Source organism: Oncorhynchus tshawytscha, linkage group LG16, assembly GCF_018296145.1.
Source record: "Oncorhynchus tshawytscha isolate Ot180627B linkage group LG16, Otsh_v2.0, whole genome shotgun sequence".
In the NCBI taxonomy this organism is placed as follows: Eukaryota; Metazoa; Chordata; class Actinopteri; order Salmoniformes; family Salmonidae; genus Oncorhynchus; species Oncorhynchus tshawytscha.
In genome coordinates this window covers 58,491,334-58,511,216 of record NC_056444.1, presented here as the reverse complement: position 1 = coordinate 58,511,216, position 19,883 = coordinate 58,491,334, and the positions used below count along the sequence as shown (strand labels likewise).

Here is a 19,883-nt window from a genome sequence, read left to right as displayed (position 1 = left end):
CTCTTGTCAGTTCCAACATATACATTCTGACATACAGGCTGAATATAACTGGCACTGCCAGTAAATGTATACACTTCGTGATACTTCTGAGATGTCTTCCATGCCTTACTCATATGCCCCCCCACCCCACTAACCTTCCATTAGCAACCGCTTTGCATAGAAACAGACATCGCCATAGTAACTAAAGTGAAATTAAAAGCTGCCTGTGTTTTGATAAGTGGGTAACTATTAGTGATGGTAGCAAATTATAGTGAGTCAACATGTTTTCAGAACCTTTATGTCCCTGACTGATCAAAACTCGGTTTCTCGTGCTCTCTCATCTCTCTGCAGCAGACATATAGTGAGCAATATGTTTGGGACATTAAATCGCAGTATCGAATCGCAATAGATATAGAATAGTGAGAATCACAATACATATCGTATCGACACCTAAGTATTGTAAAAATATTGTATCGTGAGGTCACTGGCAATTCCAAGCCCTAGTCACTATGTGATTACAAAGTTAAAAAAAAACAGAAACAAGGTTTTGCTCTATGGTATAGTATTGTATGGCTCTAGGATCTGTATACAGTCTGTAACGTCAGGGAGGACATTAGTTGGAGAAGGTGAAGGACAGATGGCAGGACAGAGGTGACAGAGGGATGGATTCATCTTCGTTTCTCCTTCAGCCTCTCATCACTTAATGGTAGATTTCAGATCGAGTGGTTTGCCAGTGAAGGCATTAGCTGAATTGCTAATGAAACTTCCCCATGTAGGGCCCACCGCAATCCTCCCTCTGCTTCCGAACACCCTTCAGCCAAGTGAAATAAATGAGAGAAACACAGCTCGGAGGAGTAGAGGATAGAGGGAGAGAGACACAGAGGGAGAACATGAGAGGGGGTTGAAATGGGTGGGTGAAAATAGATTTTGGAAAGTTATTTTCTGCAGAAGCATGAGGCAGACATAACTAATGAGAAACTACTGTAGCTTTGAAATAACATTTCAAATGTGTTCTGCAATCTTCATGTGCTCAGGAAACAGACACCAACAGGACACTGGACTGCATGCTGGATTGAATTTCCTTTCAGTGTAAATCTGTTGAAATTACAAGCACTATGAACATTTGTGTGTTTTGGGGGGACTTGCTGCTTAGAGAAAGGGATTGAGGAGTGGGGCAGGAGGATTTGTGACAGGGGCAGGGTGCTGGTCAGAGTGAGACAGATTATATCAGCAGATGATCTCAATAAGCTGTCTTAATGAGACATTCATCCATATTCATATCCTTGTTGCTAATTCTCAACTCCAGGGGGTATTTGCTTCTTATCATTTTGCGTGTGTGTGTGTGTGTGTGTGTGTGTGTGTGCGTGTATGTGTGTGTGTGCGTGTATGTGTGTGTGTGTGTGTATGTGTGTGTGTGTGTGTGTGTGTGTGTGTGTGTGTGTGTGTGTGTATGTGTGTGTGTGTGTGAGAGAATGTGAGCCGCTATGTTGGTTGAAAGGAATACTGGATGGTGATATTGGCTATGCTCTGTGCATCCACATCATAAAGCCCTGTAGCTTTATCTATTCAAGCAGAGAGGAGGAAGAGGAGAGAGAGTGCGAGAACATGCACGTGTGAAAGGAATACCTCACGGGGGACATAGGAAACATCCAACTTTCTTGGACCAGAGCTCCTTCCTGTAGCTGGCCATCAATCTATTATGTAGCTTATAAAGCAGGCATGGATTCTACTTGAAAGCAGTGATCCTCATTCCTACTCCTGGAAAGCTTTAATACTGCGTGTTTTGTCCCAGCTCAGCAGTGAAACACCTGATTCAAGTCTTACCTGCTAATATCAGCCTATTAGTAATCATTGCATACAGAATACACTAATGGACAGGAGAATCAGCCTCTGTGAGAGAAGTCGGCCCCTCAGATTTATTTGTGGCTCCCACCCCCATCAATGTTGCCCATAACTGAACTAGACATTAGGCAGTGGCAGATGAGGACCAACCTGTCTGACTTGACCTTGTTCTGTAACCAGAATATCTAGTGGCATGAAAACAAGAGACAGATCGATCTCTATCTCCTATTCCAAAGCACCAAGGTCAAGTATTGACTACATTATCGAACAATAGGTTCATCTTCTGCACTACTGATTGATACACTTGAGTTTACTGTATGTAGGCCTACTTTTAATGTAAGGTGTCCTTGAGTGTTCTGAAAGTCGTCTGCCTTGCAAAATGCATTTTGCTTTATGATTATTACTGTTACTATATGTCCTGTCAGATAAATCACCAGACAGACCCTTTTTGTATCAATAACACAACTACAGTATGCAGATACAGTATATAGAAGTAGGTTCACAGAGAACTAAATCTCTATGCAAATCGATAGGATCTTTCATGACTTCTATGGGTGCTAAAACTGGCATTTCTTGGTAAGCACCCAGTTTTCATAATAGTTTTACTATGGTTGTTGCAAAAGTGTCTGATCTCAAGATCTCATAATATGTTAAACAGTTAACCCTCGAGGACAGGTTTTACTACAGATGCTTCCCATTTACTTTAGGGGATTTTCAGGCTCAGTAGTCTGCAGTTGATTGGTTTACATTACGGATAATTGGTAATTCTATAGCGGGCCTCAACTCATAGGCCTAGAGACTGCATGTTGCACACTAGGCAAATCACATTTCAGGCAACTCATTAAAATCAGCACAACTCTTCATCCCAACACAACAGTTTTATTCTCAATACTAAGATACCTGCTACTTCCTATTCTACAGCATATGCTCCCGGCCCCCAGACAAGGCGGTTTCTCTCTGCATTGACGTTTTGGTTAGACTATCTTCTTACTGTTTTCTTATGGTTTCCTTCAAATGGCGCATTCACAACTCCTATCACTTTAATTCCTTCACGTGATCTAGGTTTTTTCTGATCTGGTCTTTTCACCCCAATCAATCACAACAGCTTCACTCTTAAGCATTCTAAATCGGGTGCCTGGTGTACTATCATAACAGCTCAAACTACCACTCAATCCTTTCTCATGCTTTAGGCTAATATATCTTCACGCTCGACCCTGTTCTGCTCATCACTCTTTTCTCATCTTCAACCCTCATCTGTTTCACTTCTCAAGTAACACAAAGGTGTTTTCTTTCACCTCAATGACCTTCTGTAATATGTCCCTATTGCTTTGTATTACTGCATGCATGACTGGGTTTGAAGCAAAGCAAACATCCCATTATATCATACAAATCGCATTACAGCATACATGGTTGGGTTCTACGTATAAGCATACATAGCATTTTGTCTAAACACATCAGCAAATGTTTGATTCTGGTGCCAGCGTGCCATGCTTTGTTTACAAAGTTCACATAATACTTATCCAATTACACTCATGCATATAGCGGTGGCAATCACTCATCATTACACCTTCTCAAATTGTAACAACGCAAGGGACTCAGCAGATCAACATTGGGCCGGGACTCTTGGCAGGTGCCCATACAGTGCCTTGCGAAAGTATTCGGCCCCCTTGAACTTTGCAACCTTTTGCCACATTTCAGGCTTCAAACATAAAGATATAAAACTGTATTTTTTGGTGAAGAATCAACAAGTGGGACACAATCATGAAGTGGAACGACATTTATTGGATATTTCAAACTTTTTTAACAAATCAAAAACTGAAAAATTGGGCGTGCAAAATTATTCAGCCCCCTTAAGTAATACTTTGTAGCGCCACCTTTTGATGCGATTACAGCTGTAAGTCGCTTGGGGTATGTCTCAGTTTTGCACATCGAGAGACTGAAATTTTTCCCATTCCTCCTTGCAAAACAGCTCGAGCTCAGTGAGGTTGGATGGAGAGCATTTGTGAACAGCAGTTTTCAGTTCTTTCCACAGATTCTCGATTGGATTCAGGTCTGGACTTTGACTTGGCCATTCTAACACCTGGATATGTTTATTTTTGAACCATTCCATTGTAGATTTTGCTTTATGTTTTGGATCATTGTCTTGTTGGAAGACAAATCTCCGTCCCAGTCTCAGGTCTTTTGCAGACTCCATCAGGTTTTCTTCCAGAATGGTCCTGTATTTGGCTCCATCCATCTTCCCATCAATTTGAACCATCTTCCCTGTCCCTGCTGAAGAAAAACAGGCCCAAACCATGAGGCTGCCACCACAATGTTTGACAGTGGGGATGGTGTGTTCAGGGTGATGAGCTGTGTTGCTTTTACGCCAAACATAACGTTTTGCATTGTTGCCAAAAAGTTCAATTTTGGTTTCATCTGACCAGAGCACCTTCTTCCACATGTTTGGTGTGTCTCCCAGGTGGCTCGTAGCAAACTTTAAACAACACTTTTTATGGATATCTTTAAGAAATGGCTTTCTTCTTGCCACTCTTCCATAAAGGCCAGATTTGTGCAATATACGACTGATTGTTTTCCTATGGACAGAGTCTCCCACCTCAGCTGTAGATCTCTGCAGTTCATCCAGAGTGATCATGGGCCTCTTGGCTGCATCTCTGATCAGTCTTCTCCTTGTATGAGCTGAAAGTTGAGGGACGGCCAGGTCTTGGTAGATTTGCAGTGGTCTGATACTCCTTCCATTTCAATATTATCGCTTGCAGTGTTCCTTGGGATGTTTAAAGCTTGGGAAATCTTTTTGTATCCAAATCCGGCTTTAAACTTCTTCACAACAGTATCTCGGACCTGCCTGGTGTGTTCCTTGTTCTTCATGATGCTCTCTGCGCTTTTAACGGACCTCTGAGACTATCACAGTGCAGGTGCATTTATACGGAGACTTGATTACACACAGGTGGATTGTATTTATCATCATTAGTCATTTAGGTCAACATTGGATCATTCAGAGATCCTCACTGAACTTCTGGAGAGAGTTTGCTGCACTGAAAGTAAAGGGGCTGAATAATTTTGCACGCCCAATTTTTCAGTTTTTGATTTGTTAAAAAAGTTTGAAATATCCAATAAATGTTGTTCCACTTCATGATTGTGTCCCACTTGTTGTTGATTCTTCACAAAAAATACAGTTTTAAATCTTTATGTTTGAAGCCTGAAATGTGGCAAAAGGTCGCAAAGTTCAAGGGGGCTGAATACTTTCGCAAGGCACTGTATCTTCCCGCAATTTGCTATGCACTATTGGGGTCAACACTAAGCTAGCATTTGATGTTAATTATATAGGTACAGTACCAGTCAAACGATTGGACACACCTACTCATTCAAGGGTTTTTCTTTATTTTGACTATTTTCAACATTGTAGAATAATAGTGAAGACATCAAAACTATGAAATAACACATGCGGAATCATATAGTAACCAAAAAAGTGTTTAACAAATCAAAATAGCCACCCTTTGCCTTGATGACAGCTTTGCACACTCTTGGAATTCTCTCAACCAGCTTCATGAGGAATGCTTTTCCAACAGTCTTGAAGGAGTTCCCACATATGCTGAGCACTTGTTGGCTGCTTTTCTTTCACTCTGTGGTCCAACTCATCCCAAACCATCTCAACTGGGTTGATGTCGGGTGATTGTGGAGGCCAGGTCATCTGATACAGCATTCCATCACTCTCAATCTTGCTAAAATAGTCCTTACACAGCCTGTGTTTTGGGTCAATGTTCTGTTGAAAAACAAATTATAGTCCTGCTAAATGTAACCAGGTGGGATGGCGTATCACTGCAGAGTACTGTGGTCCCAATGCTGGTTTAGTGAGCCTTGAATTTGAAATAAATCACAGACACCAGCAAAGCACCCCCACACCATCACACCTCCATGGTTCACGGTGGGAACCACACATGCGGAGATCATCCGTTCACCTACTCTGCTTGTCACAAAGACACGGTGGTTGGAACCAAAAATATCAAATTTGGACTCATCAGACCAAAGGACAGATTTCCACCAGTCTAACATCCATTGCTCGTGTTTCTTGGCCCAAGCAAGTCTCTTCTTCTTATTGGTGTCCTTTAGCAGTGGTTTCTTTGCAGAAATTTGACCATGAAGACAGCTGATGTTGAGATGTGTTTGTTACTTGAACTCTGTGAAGCATTTATTTGGTCTGCAATCTGATGACTCTAATGAATTTATCCTCTGCAGCAGAGGTAACTCTGGGTTTTCCATTCCTGTGGCGGTCATCATGAGAGACAGTTTCATCATAGCACGTGACGGTTTTAGCGACTGCACTTGAAGAACATTTCAAAGTTCTTGAAATTTTCCCGGATTGACTAACATTCATGTCAAACCTCTTAAGGATCGGACCCTTTGTTTAAATTTTCACCTAAAATGACATACCCAAATCTAACTGCCTGTAGCTCATGACCTGAAGCAAGGATATGCATATTCTTGATACCATTTGAAGGAAAACACTTTGAAGTTTGTGGAAATGTTAAATTAATGTAGGAGAATATAACACATTAGATCTGGTAAAAGATAATACAAAGAAAAAACATGTGTTTTTATTTTTTGTACCATCATCTTTGAAATGCAAGAGAAAGACCATAATGTATTATTCCCGCCCAGATGCAATTTAGATTTGGCCACAACATGGCAGCAGTGTATGTGCAAAGTTTTAGACTGATCCAATGAACCATTGCATATCTGTTCAAAATGTTGTATCAAGACTGCCCAAATGTGCCTAATTGGTTTATTAATACATTTTCAAGTTCATAATTGTGCACTCTCCTCAAACAATAGCATGGTATTCTTTCACTGTAATAGCTACTGTAAATTGGACAATGCAGTTAGATTAAAAATAATTGAAGCTTTCTTCCCAATATAGAAAATAGTAAAAATAAAGAAAAATTCTGCAATGAGTAAGTGTGTTCAAACTTTTGACTGGTACTGTATGTTGCATTATGACATGCGTGGTTGGGTAGATGTACAGTGGGGCAAAAAAGTATTTAGTCAGCCACCAATTGTGCAAGTTCTCCACTTAAAAAGATGAGAAGCCTGTAATTGTCATCATAGGTACACTTCAACTATGACAGACAAAATGAGAAAAAAATCCAGAAAATCACATTGGAGGATGAATTTATTTGCAAATGATGGTGGGAAATAAGTATTTGGTCACCTACAAACAAGCAAGATTTCTGCTTCGATGCCAGCTGTCCAGCAAAGGGCTATGTGTCATCAGCACTTAGTTCCGAGGAGCATTCCACGGAGACGAGGCCATACCCCAAACTATTTCATAAAATTCCATATTGCATTCTGCCTCTGTTCGTTCAGTTAAGCCTGTACTCGATTGAAGTGTGACTGGAGGGAATAGGTCGTGCAGGATGAAGCTACAATCCTAAAGATGAAACTGCCTATGAGAATGTAATGTTCTATTAGCAAGTCAGCATTATCCTATTAGGCTATGATTTCAGTTAATGGTAATATATATCCCTAGAGAAAGGAATAGTGGGTTGTTTAAGTCACTGTGAATATGAAGGTGTGCTGAGATGTTCAACAAAGTGACGAATAGGGAGGTAATTATACAGTGTTCTGGATCTGTCAGCTTGACACTCCTTCCCACCCTGGACAATAGGGTCTCTCTGTCTCCGGAAAAGGCAACCTGTCGGACTCTTGCTGTGTACTCTACAGTACAGAAACACAGCATAGTCTTCCCAAAACCCTCCCCTCTCCCCTGGGTGAAGGAAACTTCCTTGTCCGGAAAGTGAAGTGAGCCTGCTGTCTGCTGCCAGGCTTAAGACACTAAGCTAGCAAACTTTCTCTTTGTGGTGGGTTTATTTAATTGTCTCCCTCCATGACATCACATCAGCCACAGCAAAGCCCTGGGTTTTCTAATATACTATGAGTGGCTTTACTGTGTGTGAGAGTTTGTCAAGATGGGGCAGCCAGCCCCTAAAGAAAAGAGAAAGGAAGAGACTCCATGTTTCATTAAATTTGACCTAATCTATATACATCACTATCTATTTGCCAAAGTAATGACATTCTACAAGTTTTTAGTCACAGTGGATCAGCTTTCAAACGCAGTGCAGTAGCATTCAGAATCTGTGCAACAAACAATTACATCTCATGGGAATGGTGTACTTTGTTTTTTCCCAGAATAGCAGTACAAATAGCTTCAGCAGCATAAATTGAATGTTTTCCTGTGAAGGTACAGTGTACAGACAGACTATCAGACATGGGAGGCGGGTGGGCGGTGGGACAGAGTATAGGCAGGAGGGCTTCACACACAACACACACTACTGGGCACAGGGATAATGAGCTCCGATGTGACTCGTGAAAGAACCTAAACCGACTCCATTACTGCTGCAGGCAGATACGCATTTCTGAAAGCCCGAAAAACACCCTCGTTTGTACACCGCGTTAGTGAGTGTGTGTCTGTGTGTTGCTCTCCTATTCAGCGCAGGTTCCTCTGATCCCCATGGTCAAACAAAACACTGACGCACACTGGGGTCACACTCGCAAAATAAAATCAAACGGCCATTACACAATAACACTGAGAGAAGGAGACTAATGGCTTGGAGGCCTCAACGGGTTTCATTCAACTGTGTGTGTGTGTGTGTGTGTGTGTTCCTACATTATCTGGACCCCAAAGTACTAACATTTCACCTGAATATCATGAAAAGGGTAGTCTGGACCTTTATCAGGTCCTGAATTTGTTCAAATGTTTAAGGCATAGATTTAGGGTTTTGGAGTTAATGTTAGGTTTAGGGTTATGTTTAAAGTTAGGTTTAGGGTTTTGGGGGTTAAGTTTAGGTTAAGGTTGGGGTAAGGGTTCAGGAAAATAGGATCTTTAACGGTCAAACATTTTTACACCACAAAAAGTCCTGATATTTCACAAAAACAAAGTATGTGTTTATGTGTGTGTATATATGACTGTGTATGCATATTAAGCATGCCTTAAAAGTCCTGCTGTGCTTATTAAAAACGTAAGTATGAAACAGTGTTTTCAGGCTGAAAGATATAAAGACCATCAAAATGTTAATTCATTACAATCTCTTTTGTATTGTTGAGTGTCCCAGGGGACAGTGCCATAGTGGGTTCATATCCTGTTGGGTTTGCTATTTGATTGAGACAGGAGGGTAGCTAATAGCGTTGTAATCTCTGTCTATTTCTTCTTACAAGAGAAATTCTACCATTTCCTGTCTCACTTCTTTGTGTTTGGATGTTGTTGTTGTTGTTCACATAATAGTGACACTGCAGCTGCAGAACATAGATACAAACAAGTTATGAAAATGTTCCATGTGTTCAGATCAACCCAAAAAACAGGCTATTAGCATATCATACAAAGTGTTTCAGAGACCCTGCTTGCTCTGGAACTATTTTGCATAATACATTATTCTCTAGCAAGACCTGAAGCTTGGTGCGACCAAACGAGGACATAAAAGACTATTTAAGTGAGCCAAGCTCTTGGAAGTAATTGGCAGAGGAAGTTCTGAGACATGGTTGTAATAAAACCTAAGGAGATGACAACACAGTGGAACTGCTTTTTAATCAGGCAAGTAGCAGGTCAGCCAACGGGGAAGGCTTGACAGCCCATCAAAAGACTACAGCCACTATTTGGAATAATCTTAGATATGAAGCACATATTAAGTAGAAAGGGAAATTTACCAGGCTTGTTCCTGCTAAATGTGAAATTAAAAGCTTAAACCTCCATTGGCAAGACATGGGTGGCTGTGGTAACGGAGCTGGTTGAACAGGAGGAAAAAACAGGAGAAGACGGATTCAGTTCAGAGGTGGAGAGGAGAAGAAGGCAGGGCCTAACCCCAGCCATGCATGCCATTCACAATACTGACAGAAACAGCAACAGAAGAGAAGAGGGAATCAAAGGTTGGCACGGTGACGCAAACATGGTTAAAAACGATGATGTTGTGCTCTCTGCTTTGTGTCACTACAGTTAAAAATGATGCTGTTGTGCTCTCTGGGTTGTGTTACCATGGTTAAAAACTATGCTGTTGTGCTCTCTGGGTTGTGTCACCACAGTTAAAAACAGTGCTGTTGTGCTCTCTGGGTTGTGTCACCACAGTTAAAAATGATGCTGTTGTGCTCTCTGGGTTGTGTCACCACAGTTAAAAACAGTGCTGTTGTGCTCTCTGGGCTGTGTCACCACAGTTAAAAATGATGCTGTTGTGCTCTCTGGGTTGTGTCACCACGGTTAAAAACAGTGCTGTTGTGCTCTCTGGGTTGTGTCACCACAGTTAAAAACAGTGCTGTTGTGCTCTCTGGGTTGTGTCACCACGGTTTTAAAAAATGATGCTGTTGTGCTCTCTGGGTTGCTCTTCACCCCAACACACACACACTCTCGCTGTCACACATCTAAATACAAACATACACACACACACACTTGTTGCTAAGCAACAGCAATGCTCGCTTGATCAGTTGACTGCACGACCAAGAGTGTGAGTGAAGGAGTGAGAAGGAAAATGGTTAAAGAGAGAAAAACAGAGTTTGATAAGAGGAGTGAGAGATGGGGAAGAGGTGGGTAAGAATACAACTGTCTATTCTGCATGATGTGATGTGCTGAGGGGCTGAGGGGCTAGCCTCAGAGCCAACTGTCACTCAGCTGTCAGAGAGACATCAGGAAGTATCAGTGGAGAAGCTGATAGGTTGGGAAGTTTAGAGCACAAGTCAGAGACCAGAGGGGTACACTACAAAGCAAAATCAATGAGTTAGCCAGCTAACTTTGATAAGCAACCAGAAATAACTATTGATTTTATGTTTAAAATCATAGCTCAACTTAAATATGTAATTCGTTTGTTAAATTAATTAGACCATGCCCATTTCAAGTTGATCTTTCTACAAAATAATATCACAAATATTCTGACGAGTTAGCTCGCTAATCCTGCTTTGTAGTATACCCCTCTGGTTTATCTTACCACACACAGCTTACAGCTGCCAGTCCACACAGCACAGGAAGCCATGACTACCTCACTGACAAACCTCACTGGCACAGTAGGAGCACTACTGAGACAGCAAATTAAATAGAGTACTGTTGAAACAGAGCTACTGCTCCGCATAGTTCACTTTTACACTCAATACTTTACAGAATACAATGATAATCCATTTAGCCATATCCTGTCTCAAAGGTACTTGTTGCCTGATTTGTGAAAACAGCATTAGATGCTACCAGGCATATTGAAACAGAAAATACTCTACAATTAATTATTTGTACACCGGGATGTTTTAGCTTGCACCTGTAACCAAGATGTTATGTCATGCCAGACAGTCAATTAAACATGACATGTAACGTCTGTGGATGAAGATAAGGTAGATGTAGGTCAAGGCTGATATTGGACATGCTTTGGGACAGAGCAGGAGTCAGGTATGGTCTCTGTCTACTGTCAACTGATAACTCATTGGCATCCTCTCACATCACACCCGATGTCAACATCACACTCTAACACACAGAGACTAATTGACATATTCCAGAATGAGGCCATCTCTCAGCCAGCTGTGTGACACCCCTATCAAACACTTGTGATGAATCATTAAAAACAAAACAAACAAGAGGGGGGAAGTCAGTCACAAAGGCCTGAAAAGGTAACAGAAAGTATATTTCCATAAGCTTTACCAGTGATTATTCACAGAGTTTAAAACCATAATCGCTCCCACTCATAGTACACTGAGAGTGTTTTAACAAAGTTCCACTCTCTCTTGTACCCAGGGATACTTGTGAAACCCAGAGGCCTAAAGTAGAAGCATGTTCACATTCATGTGCGTAAACAACTGAAACCGCCTACAGAAAACGCAATGGAAACAACACTTCACCTATGCTGAACTAAGTCACTTGTCTACCTGTGCTGTTTCCTATCTTCAGTACGACTCTATATTATTATGACCTTGAAAGGTCATGGTGATGCAGCCGTCTGGTAAGTAGTAATGTAAACAGAGAGCAACAGGAAACTGCAGAGGAGCACTTAAAGCTAAACATCCATATATCTTCTCTCTCCAGCAGCTCTTCAAACTGCATAAGCATACAGTACCAGTCAAACGTTTGGACACACCTAGTCATTACAGGGTTTTTCTTTATTTGTACTATTTTCTACATTGTAGAATATTAGTGAAGACATCAAAACTATGAAATAACACATATGAGATCATGTAGTAACCAAAAAAGTGTTAAACAAATCAAAATATATTTTGCATTTGAGATTGTTCAAAGTAGCTACCCTTTGCCTTGATGACAGCTTTACACACTCTTGGCATTCTCTCAATCAGCTTCATGAGGTAGTCATGAAGTTGCTTGCAAGTTTAGTAGATGGCTGTACTAGTTGCCATGGTCACCTAACAAACAAGCTTGCTAGCTAGTCAAACCATCAGTCCTCCTAAATATTAGCTTGCTAACTATTTATGAAAATCGATTTCAACAATGGCAATAATGTTTTAACCTTTTCACCCGTGAGCTCTAATGGCGTGAGTCGTTTTATGCAGGTGATGTCAGAATACACTCGCTGTTCCAAAATGTAATCGTTACGCAACAGGACAGTTAACACGCGCTGCTTGCTACTTATCTATAGGCTATGTTTCAATTTCAAATGATTTTCTAAGAATTTGTATTTTCTAACAACAGTTTGAATTTAGGTGTGTTCCGTCTCCTCATTAATTCACATAGAAATAGACCCTTTCAATCTAGGGTTGCTGACCAAGCCGGCTGGTCGTTCTATCGGTTCCGTTGCCAGAGACAAGACCCAGTCATTGTCTTTTTGTTCTGTATCTATGGACGCGACCCAGTCATTAGTTCTAAATGTTCCATTGCCATACTGGCTGGCAATGTTTTTATCCCTTGCTTGCTAGCTAGACAACTACAGCTAACTTACAGTCATGTCAAAAAGTGCAGCCAGAATAACAGCAAAGTAGATGCACTTGCATTTTTTTAAGCTGTTTTCTAGAGACATGTATTTGTATACATCCATCACAATGATCTAATGAGGCATGATTTCGCCTGTGATAAATGTGCTCACTCATCAGGACACTGTTGGTCAGAGGATCTAGCCAACAACACAGCTAACACAATCACTTCAAACTGAAGCTGGAAAGGCCGCTAACTAGCTGCACTTGGTTTCCATTGACCTTTTTTCAATTGACATTTATTTGTATATATCCATACAAATGATGCCAGCTGATTCATGATTTCGCTGCCTTTGTCTCGTTCCGACATGTTCATGACTACGAGACAGCTGGAGATTGAATTTGAATATTGAAACAATGTTGCAAATGTCGGAAACAGAAAGCAAGGTATATACAAATCTCCGCTGTTGAAAACGAAATGCTAGCCGAAAAGAAATGTGAGATAATGTAGTGGAGATCAAGTTTATAAATTGCCTGGCAGGGCTGACGAGACAGTGGATTGAGCAGTCAGATGGAACAGAGTATATGGGCGGAATAGACACCATTTACGGTTTTAACCAATCAGCATTCACGATTAGACCCTATAGACCACGATATATCAGCTCGGTAGAATTCATTGGCTATAGTTCATCCTTAAATGTTCTGTTTGAGCTGCTTTTGAAAGCAAAAGTTGAATTGAAAACATTCCTACCAGCAAATTAACACATTTCTAGTGGCAAATGTGCTAAATTATAACCCTGGTATGAAAGGGATTATCAACTCAGGGCTCTATGCGTTTTCTGGAAAATAATGCAACTCAGTGGAAGGTCAGTTCCACTCTGCGTGTCGTGGAACACACCTTCCGGGTCCTTCATTATTTTCCATAGAACGCAGAGCCCCTCATTGATTATCCCTTAGAATGCCCTTCAAGCCAATCAGAAACAAGTATTCAACAACGCCGTGGTATAAAGAATGTTTATGCCTCATATCTGTTCTGACCTTTTGGAAGAAAGTAAAAACACAAGAAATCATGTGTCGTTATTAATGATACCTTCTTATCAAATGTACAAGTTAAAATGACAGTATGCGTATGTGTCTGCTGTCTATATAGATCTTTAAAAAGGAAAGGTAGTGTATTTACAGTAACAGTAAACATTTTGGAAACACCTACTCATTGCAAGGTTTTTCTTTATTTTTACTATTTTCTACATTGTACAATAATAGTGAAGTCATCAAAACTATGAAATAACACATATGGAATCATGTAGTAACCAAAAAAGTGTTAAGCAAATCAAAATATATGTTGTATTCGAGATTCTTCAAAGTAGCCACCCTTTCCTTGATGACAGCATTGCACACTCTTGGCATTCTCTCAACCAGCTTCATGAGGTAGTCACCTGGAACAGTTTCAATTAACAGGTGTGCCTTAAATTTGTGGAATTTCTATCCTTCTTAATGCGTTTGAGCCAATCAGCTGTGTATGTTGTGACAAGGTAGGGGTGGTATACAGAAGATAGCCCTATTTGGTAAAAGACCAGGTCCATATTATGACAAGAAGAGCTCAAATAAATGAAGAGAAATGACAGTCCATCATTACTTTAAGACATGAAGGTCAGTCAATGCGGAACATTTCAAAAACGTTTAAGTTTCTTCAGGTACAGTCACAAAAGCCATCAAGCCCTATGATGAAACTGACTCTCATGATGACTGCCACAGGAACGGAAGACCCAGAGTTAACTCTGCTAAAGAGGATAAGTTCATAAGAGTTACCAAGCTCAGAAATTGCCGCCCAAATAAATGCTTCACAGAGTTCAAGTAACAGACACATCACACCATCAACTATTCAGAGGTGACTGTGCAAATCAGTCCTTCGTGGTTGAATTTCTGCAAAGAAACCACTACTTAAGGACACTAATAAGAAGAAGATATTTTTGGTTCCAACCACCGAATAGTTGAACGGCTGATTTCCGCGTGTGTGGTTCCCACCGTGAAGCATGGAGGAGGTGGTGTGATGGTGTGGGGGTGCTTTGCTGGTGACACTGTCTGTGATTTATTTAGAATTTAAGGCACACTTAACCAGCATGGCTACCACAGCATTCTGCAGTGATATGCCATCCCATCTGGTTTGCGCATAGTGGAACTATCATTTGTTTTTCAACAGGCCAACGACCTAACACACCTCCAGGCTGTGTAAGGGCTATTTGACCAAGAAGGAGAGTGATGGAGTGCTGTATCAGATGACCTGGCCTCCACAATCACCCGACCTCAACCCAATTGAGATGGTTTGGTATGAGTTGGACCACAGAGTGAAGGAAAATCAGCCTACAAGTGCTCAGCATATGTGGGAACTCCTTCAAGAACTTCAAGCATTCCAGGTGCAGCTGGTTGAGAGAATGACAACAGTGTGCAAAGCTGTCATCAAGGCAAAGGGTGGCTATTTTGATTCGTTTAACACTTTTTTGGTTACTACAAGATTCCATATGTGTTATTTCATAGTTTTGATGTCTTCACTAGTATTCTACAATGTAGAAAACAGTAAAAAATAAAGAAAAACACTGCAATGAGTAGGTGTGTCCAAACTTTTGACTGGTGCTGCACAAAACTTGAGACAACTCTCAGATGCCAGAGAAAGGGGAAATGGTTTCCTATCCAATATGTTTACTTAATCAGGATGAGGTATTCTTCTAAACCACAGCTCGAGACAACAACTAAAGCTCCTCAATATGCATAACAGTCTTAAAGGTCTTAGTGACACTAGTTAATTAGAACTAAAGAGAACCTGCTCCTGAGAGAACTTGTCAGGGTGGTGGAAAGCCTTTTCCAGTACAATTCACAGTTCAATTATTAAACTGCAGAGTGAGAGGGTTGGAGCTCAACATTATACTATCCTGTTGCAGCAGTAGTACAGTATGAGGTGGACTCTTACCTTTCTCTAATGAGGTGATGCCCATGGAGGGTTGTCCTAGGTTGGCCTTCCTCTCCCACTTGCCCTCGTCAGGGTTGTAGACCTCCACGGAGGACAGGGGGCTCTGCTGGCCATCCATGCCCCCCATTACCATCACCTGACCCCCCAGGGCCACCGCTGATGCCCCCGCACGGGCTGTAGGGAGTGGAGGTAACTGGGTCCATGTCTGGCTCTCTATGTCCAGCACCTCGGCAGTGTCTAGAGGTAGGCCTGTCTCACTGCAGCCCCCGAGCACATAGAGCAGGCCGTCATGGAACACAGGGGTGCAGTAGACCCTGCACGTGGACATGGGGGGGAACACTTCCCAGTACAGGGACTTGACTAGGCTCACTGCCATCTCGAGTATAGGCATCTCTCCTGAGGCTGACGAAGGTGATGGGTCATTACATGCACAGACGGGTGGGGGGACAAACAAAAACACAACAAACAGAGAAGCAGGGGCACTGCGGATCAACCTCCAGTCTTTCTGCTCTGCTACCTGATCCCCTGTCTCTAGTGAGAGAGGGAACGTGACAGAGAAAGAGAGGGGGGGGGGGGGAGAGAGGCTACTTCAGCACTTTGCCAAATGCCTCTACCACCCAATGTTGTATTAATGAATTTGTTGATGTTTTAAAGCAGGGTTGCCATCTGCCCTTTATTTCTCATTTTACTCCATTCAAGGGCCTTTATTTTGGTAAAAAAATCACCGCAGTTGATTGTTGTGCAGCTGTGCGCTGCTCTCTAGAGAGGAATACACTAAAACAAGGTTTTTTGAAGGCTTCCTATAGCGAACACATGCAAAAGGTGTGCCCGGCTTTATGCACAATCCCTGTGAAGTGTTAGCGTCAAGTGGAAGATGGAGCTGGATCAAACAACGAAGGAGAAAAACCTACAGGGTGTGACCTTCACGGTAATGATCATTCATGATAATCCACTGCAATGACTTGGAAGGAACCTGCATTCACATTCTCAGCTAAAGGCAATTATCCTGGGCTTCAGCTGTTATCTGGTGAAGAGGGTAAAAAACAAAACCGAACAAAGGCTTCAAATGAAAACTCCCTCCAAGTATAATAGGAATAAGCTCTTGAGGTCAGACAGAAAGTTTCTAATTAGACCAAAACACTAAATTCCAGAAGGCAGCTGTCAGGGCCCAACTGGGGCTGAGGAGTAACTTTTGTTCCCCTGAGACACAGTGAGGCTCCCACAGAGATCCTGGCCTGTGGAAAATAAAAAAGCCAGCCCTGTGACCCTGTGGACGATTCAGCCGTGGGCAGCCCGCGCCGTGACATTTACAGCCAAGGCCAATGACAGGGGGTACTGGGGGGTGGGGGGTGGAGGTCTAGGACAGCACGATCCACACACCAGCAGTACACCAAAGGTCCCTGCTTCCACTGGGGCTCTCAGGGTTCGGGTCGCACCGACTGAATGTCTAATTGGTAGACAAGCATCGTTAATTATGAGAACAGAGAGAGCATGTGACAGAAATGGGTGTTGTGGAAAAGGAGAAAAAGAGAATGAATGGGGAGGAGGAGAGAAATTGAGAGAGGGCAAAGTGAAGTAGACAGGTGAAAAAGAAAGATAGAGAGAAAACAGACAGAGATAGACAGATATGGGGAGATGTAGAGCAATCGTTAGAGGCCCGGAGGTGTGACGCTGGCTGAGTGCAGGAAGGGGTTACTCCACCCAGAGAGAAAAGATGGACAGATATCTCTTCAGAGAGACCCTGTGTTTTTACAGTTCATGAAGGATCAGGTCTTCTTCTGCAGAGCCTCTTATAAGTCCACAGGTGTATCTTCCACTAGCTCTAACACACCACCCACTGGGCACACACTGGTTGAATTAATGTTGCTTCCACGTCATTCCAATGAAATTAGGTTGAACCAACGTGGAAAAGACATTGAATTGACATCTGTGCCCAGCGGGCACACTCTAAGATGGGCCTCTCCTCTTTACCTCTTCTGATAGGGCTTGTTGTTAGGTTACAATGTACCAATGTATCCCTGCAGCAGAGTACTAGATTTGTGTTAGTTCCTGAAAGTGTTGAATAGAAACACACCAGATGGGCCGAGTCAGCTGAAGGAATGCAGGCTCAAAACTAGAACAGTTCCCACAGGATCGATTCCAAGAGGCCAGAGATGCTAGCAAACATCCCCCCCCTCGTAATCAGAGTAGGTGGATTTAAAATTAAGGATGAAAAGTGTAAAAGGATGCACACTTGTTGGTATTCCAGGGGCAGGAATCTGACTCTCCCGGTAGTCTCCTGAAGCTCTTCCTCAGTGGTAGGTGTAGTCCAGGGGTGATTGGAGGAGAAGCGGGTAGTTGTGTTGTGGCAGAAAAGGTCCTGGAGGAGCTTACCTAAGCTCTTACTCCTGCAGGAGGGTAAATTAAACAAGACAGAACAAGAGAAAAACAATCAATTAACTTGCAGGTAAACTGTGGAGAGATAAAAAGAGGGAGAGAGATAGAATGAGAGAGAGAGAGAGCACCAGTAATTGAGTGCCTCCTCAGGTGGGACTACCTGTCATGTAATTAAATCAAGCTAAACAAATCCCAACAGAATGAACCACAGTGGAATAAACTCCCTTGACGACAACAGTCAGATGCACTTTTATGATTTCCCCACACAGATTGAAAAAGACATCAAAACACAATAGTAACGGGAAATAGTCTTGATTTCGTTCGTTGGTACATATTTATTGCAACAATGTTCAGGTGCCACTATATTTACCGGTGGAGTGGGTCCTGGATATCACTGTTGGTTTTTTCACAAACCTTTTGAGCTGCTGTGTGTGACCTGCTAGATAGATTGTCTTTGATGTGTCTCAATAGGTGAATTCAAAGCACTTGACTCTGCAGGCTCAGTCAAGGCCACTGATACTGAGATCAGTACCATGACAACACTACCATTATGCCTTTTATATCTGCCTGGCTCACTTAACATCTATTTATATGTCAGTTCATTTTACTCTTCAAAAAGAATATGTATTGTATATTATTACCGAAGAAATGCAATGTAAACAGTATCTTTAAAATGGGAACTATTGCATTAAGAATCCCAGAGACTGTGGCGTGTGGAGTATGTATGGTACATTGGTTTGGATGTGCAAATGCCAGACTTTTCGAGGGTCTTTAATGTGTAAATTCACCCTTTCATGACTATACTCCTTTTGTTATCTTCGGATGCCCTTTCCCTCTCTCTTTTCATCCCTTTCTTTCCCTTCCTCCTTGCGCCGGCTGTGAACTCCCCCTCTCTCTTTGAGCAGACAGACAGCAGATAGAGACCCTCTGAAATGGGGAGAGAGTGAAAGAGAGACAGAGAAAGAGACAGGGAGAGAGATAGCTAGAGACAGAGGCAGGCTTCAGACCCAGAGAAGTCACACTTCCAACCGCTGAAACCCCATCAGACCCCAGAAGGGCTGCTCAGCTGCATATGATGTCAATGCCACAGTAATAAGCTGTGAGGCGACCCATACGGCGGGCCCATACGACAGGCCCAGCATACCCCTGGGCCCCTCCTGAGCATCACATCAAACTCATTCAGTCACGCATGGAGTTGATATTTTACCACTAGTACGGTTTTGTCAGGAGTACTCGACTCATATTTAGAGGGGAGCTTTGGTATTCACACAAAAGACAATAGTCAATAGCCAGGATTGTGAAACAAATATGCATATTATTCTTGGTTCTGATTAATATTATCAATATGTACATTTGAATTGAGTTAAATGTTGAACTAATGATTAACTAATTGATGTGTATCTGAATTGCAGACCTCTTATTATTACTATTATGAGTCAGAATCTGGTCAACAGTATAAGCCATAATAATGTGCTGTTGGGGCTTCAGCCCTTGAAACCTCTTGTAGGCTACAGCAGGAGTACAGGTCTTAATAGGTAGCCTCAGAAGGAGGATGTGTTTCACTTCCTGCCATAGCCACAGAAAGTAGGGGTGCTGAGGCAGCTGCAGCACCCCCTGAAAAATCAAACAAATATACAGTACCAGTCAAAAGGTTTGGAGACACCTACTCATTCAAGGGTTTTTCTTTATTTTGATTATTTTCTACATTGTAGAATAAAAGTGAAGACATCAAACCTATGAAATAACATATATGGATTCATGTACTAAGCAAAAAAGTGTTAAACAAATCAAAATATATTTTATATTCAAAGTAGACACCTTTTGCCTTGATGACAGCTTTGCACACTCT

The 19,883-nt window shown here is 42.0% G+C and overlaps 1 protein-coding gene across 2 annotated transcripts in view; it reads right to left on the bottom strand.

The window, feature by feature from the left end:
* LOC112216014 (kelch domain-containing protein 8B-like) overlaps positions 1–19,883 on the bottom strand; it is a 142,309-nt gene that overhangs the window by 89,993 nt on the left and 32,433 nt on the right. For both annotated transcript variants that reach the window (XR_002948269.2, XM_024375579.2), the window contains exon 2: positions 15,659–18,045. Coding sequence is in view for 1 of the 2 variants with exons in the window: in XM_024375579.2 (XP_024231347.2) it covers positions 15,659–16,049 (391 nt within the window). In the remaining variant the exon portion in view is untranslated. The remainder of the gene's footprint in view (positions 1–15,658; positions 18,046–19,883) is intronic.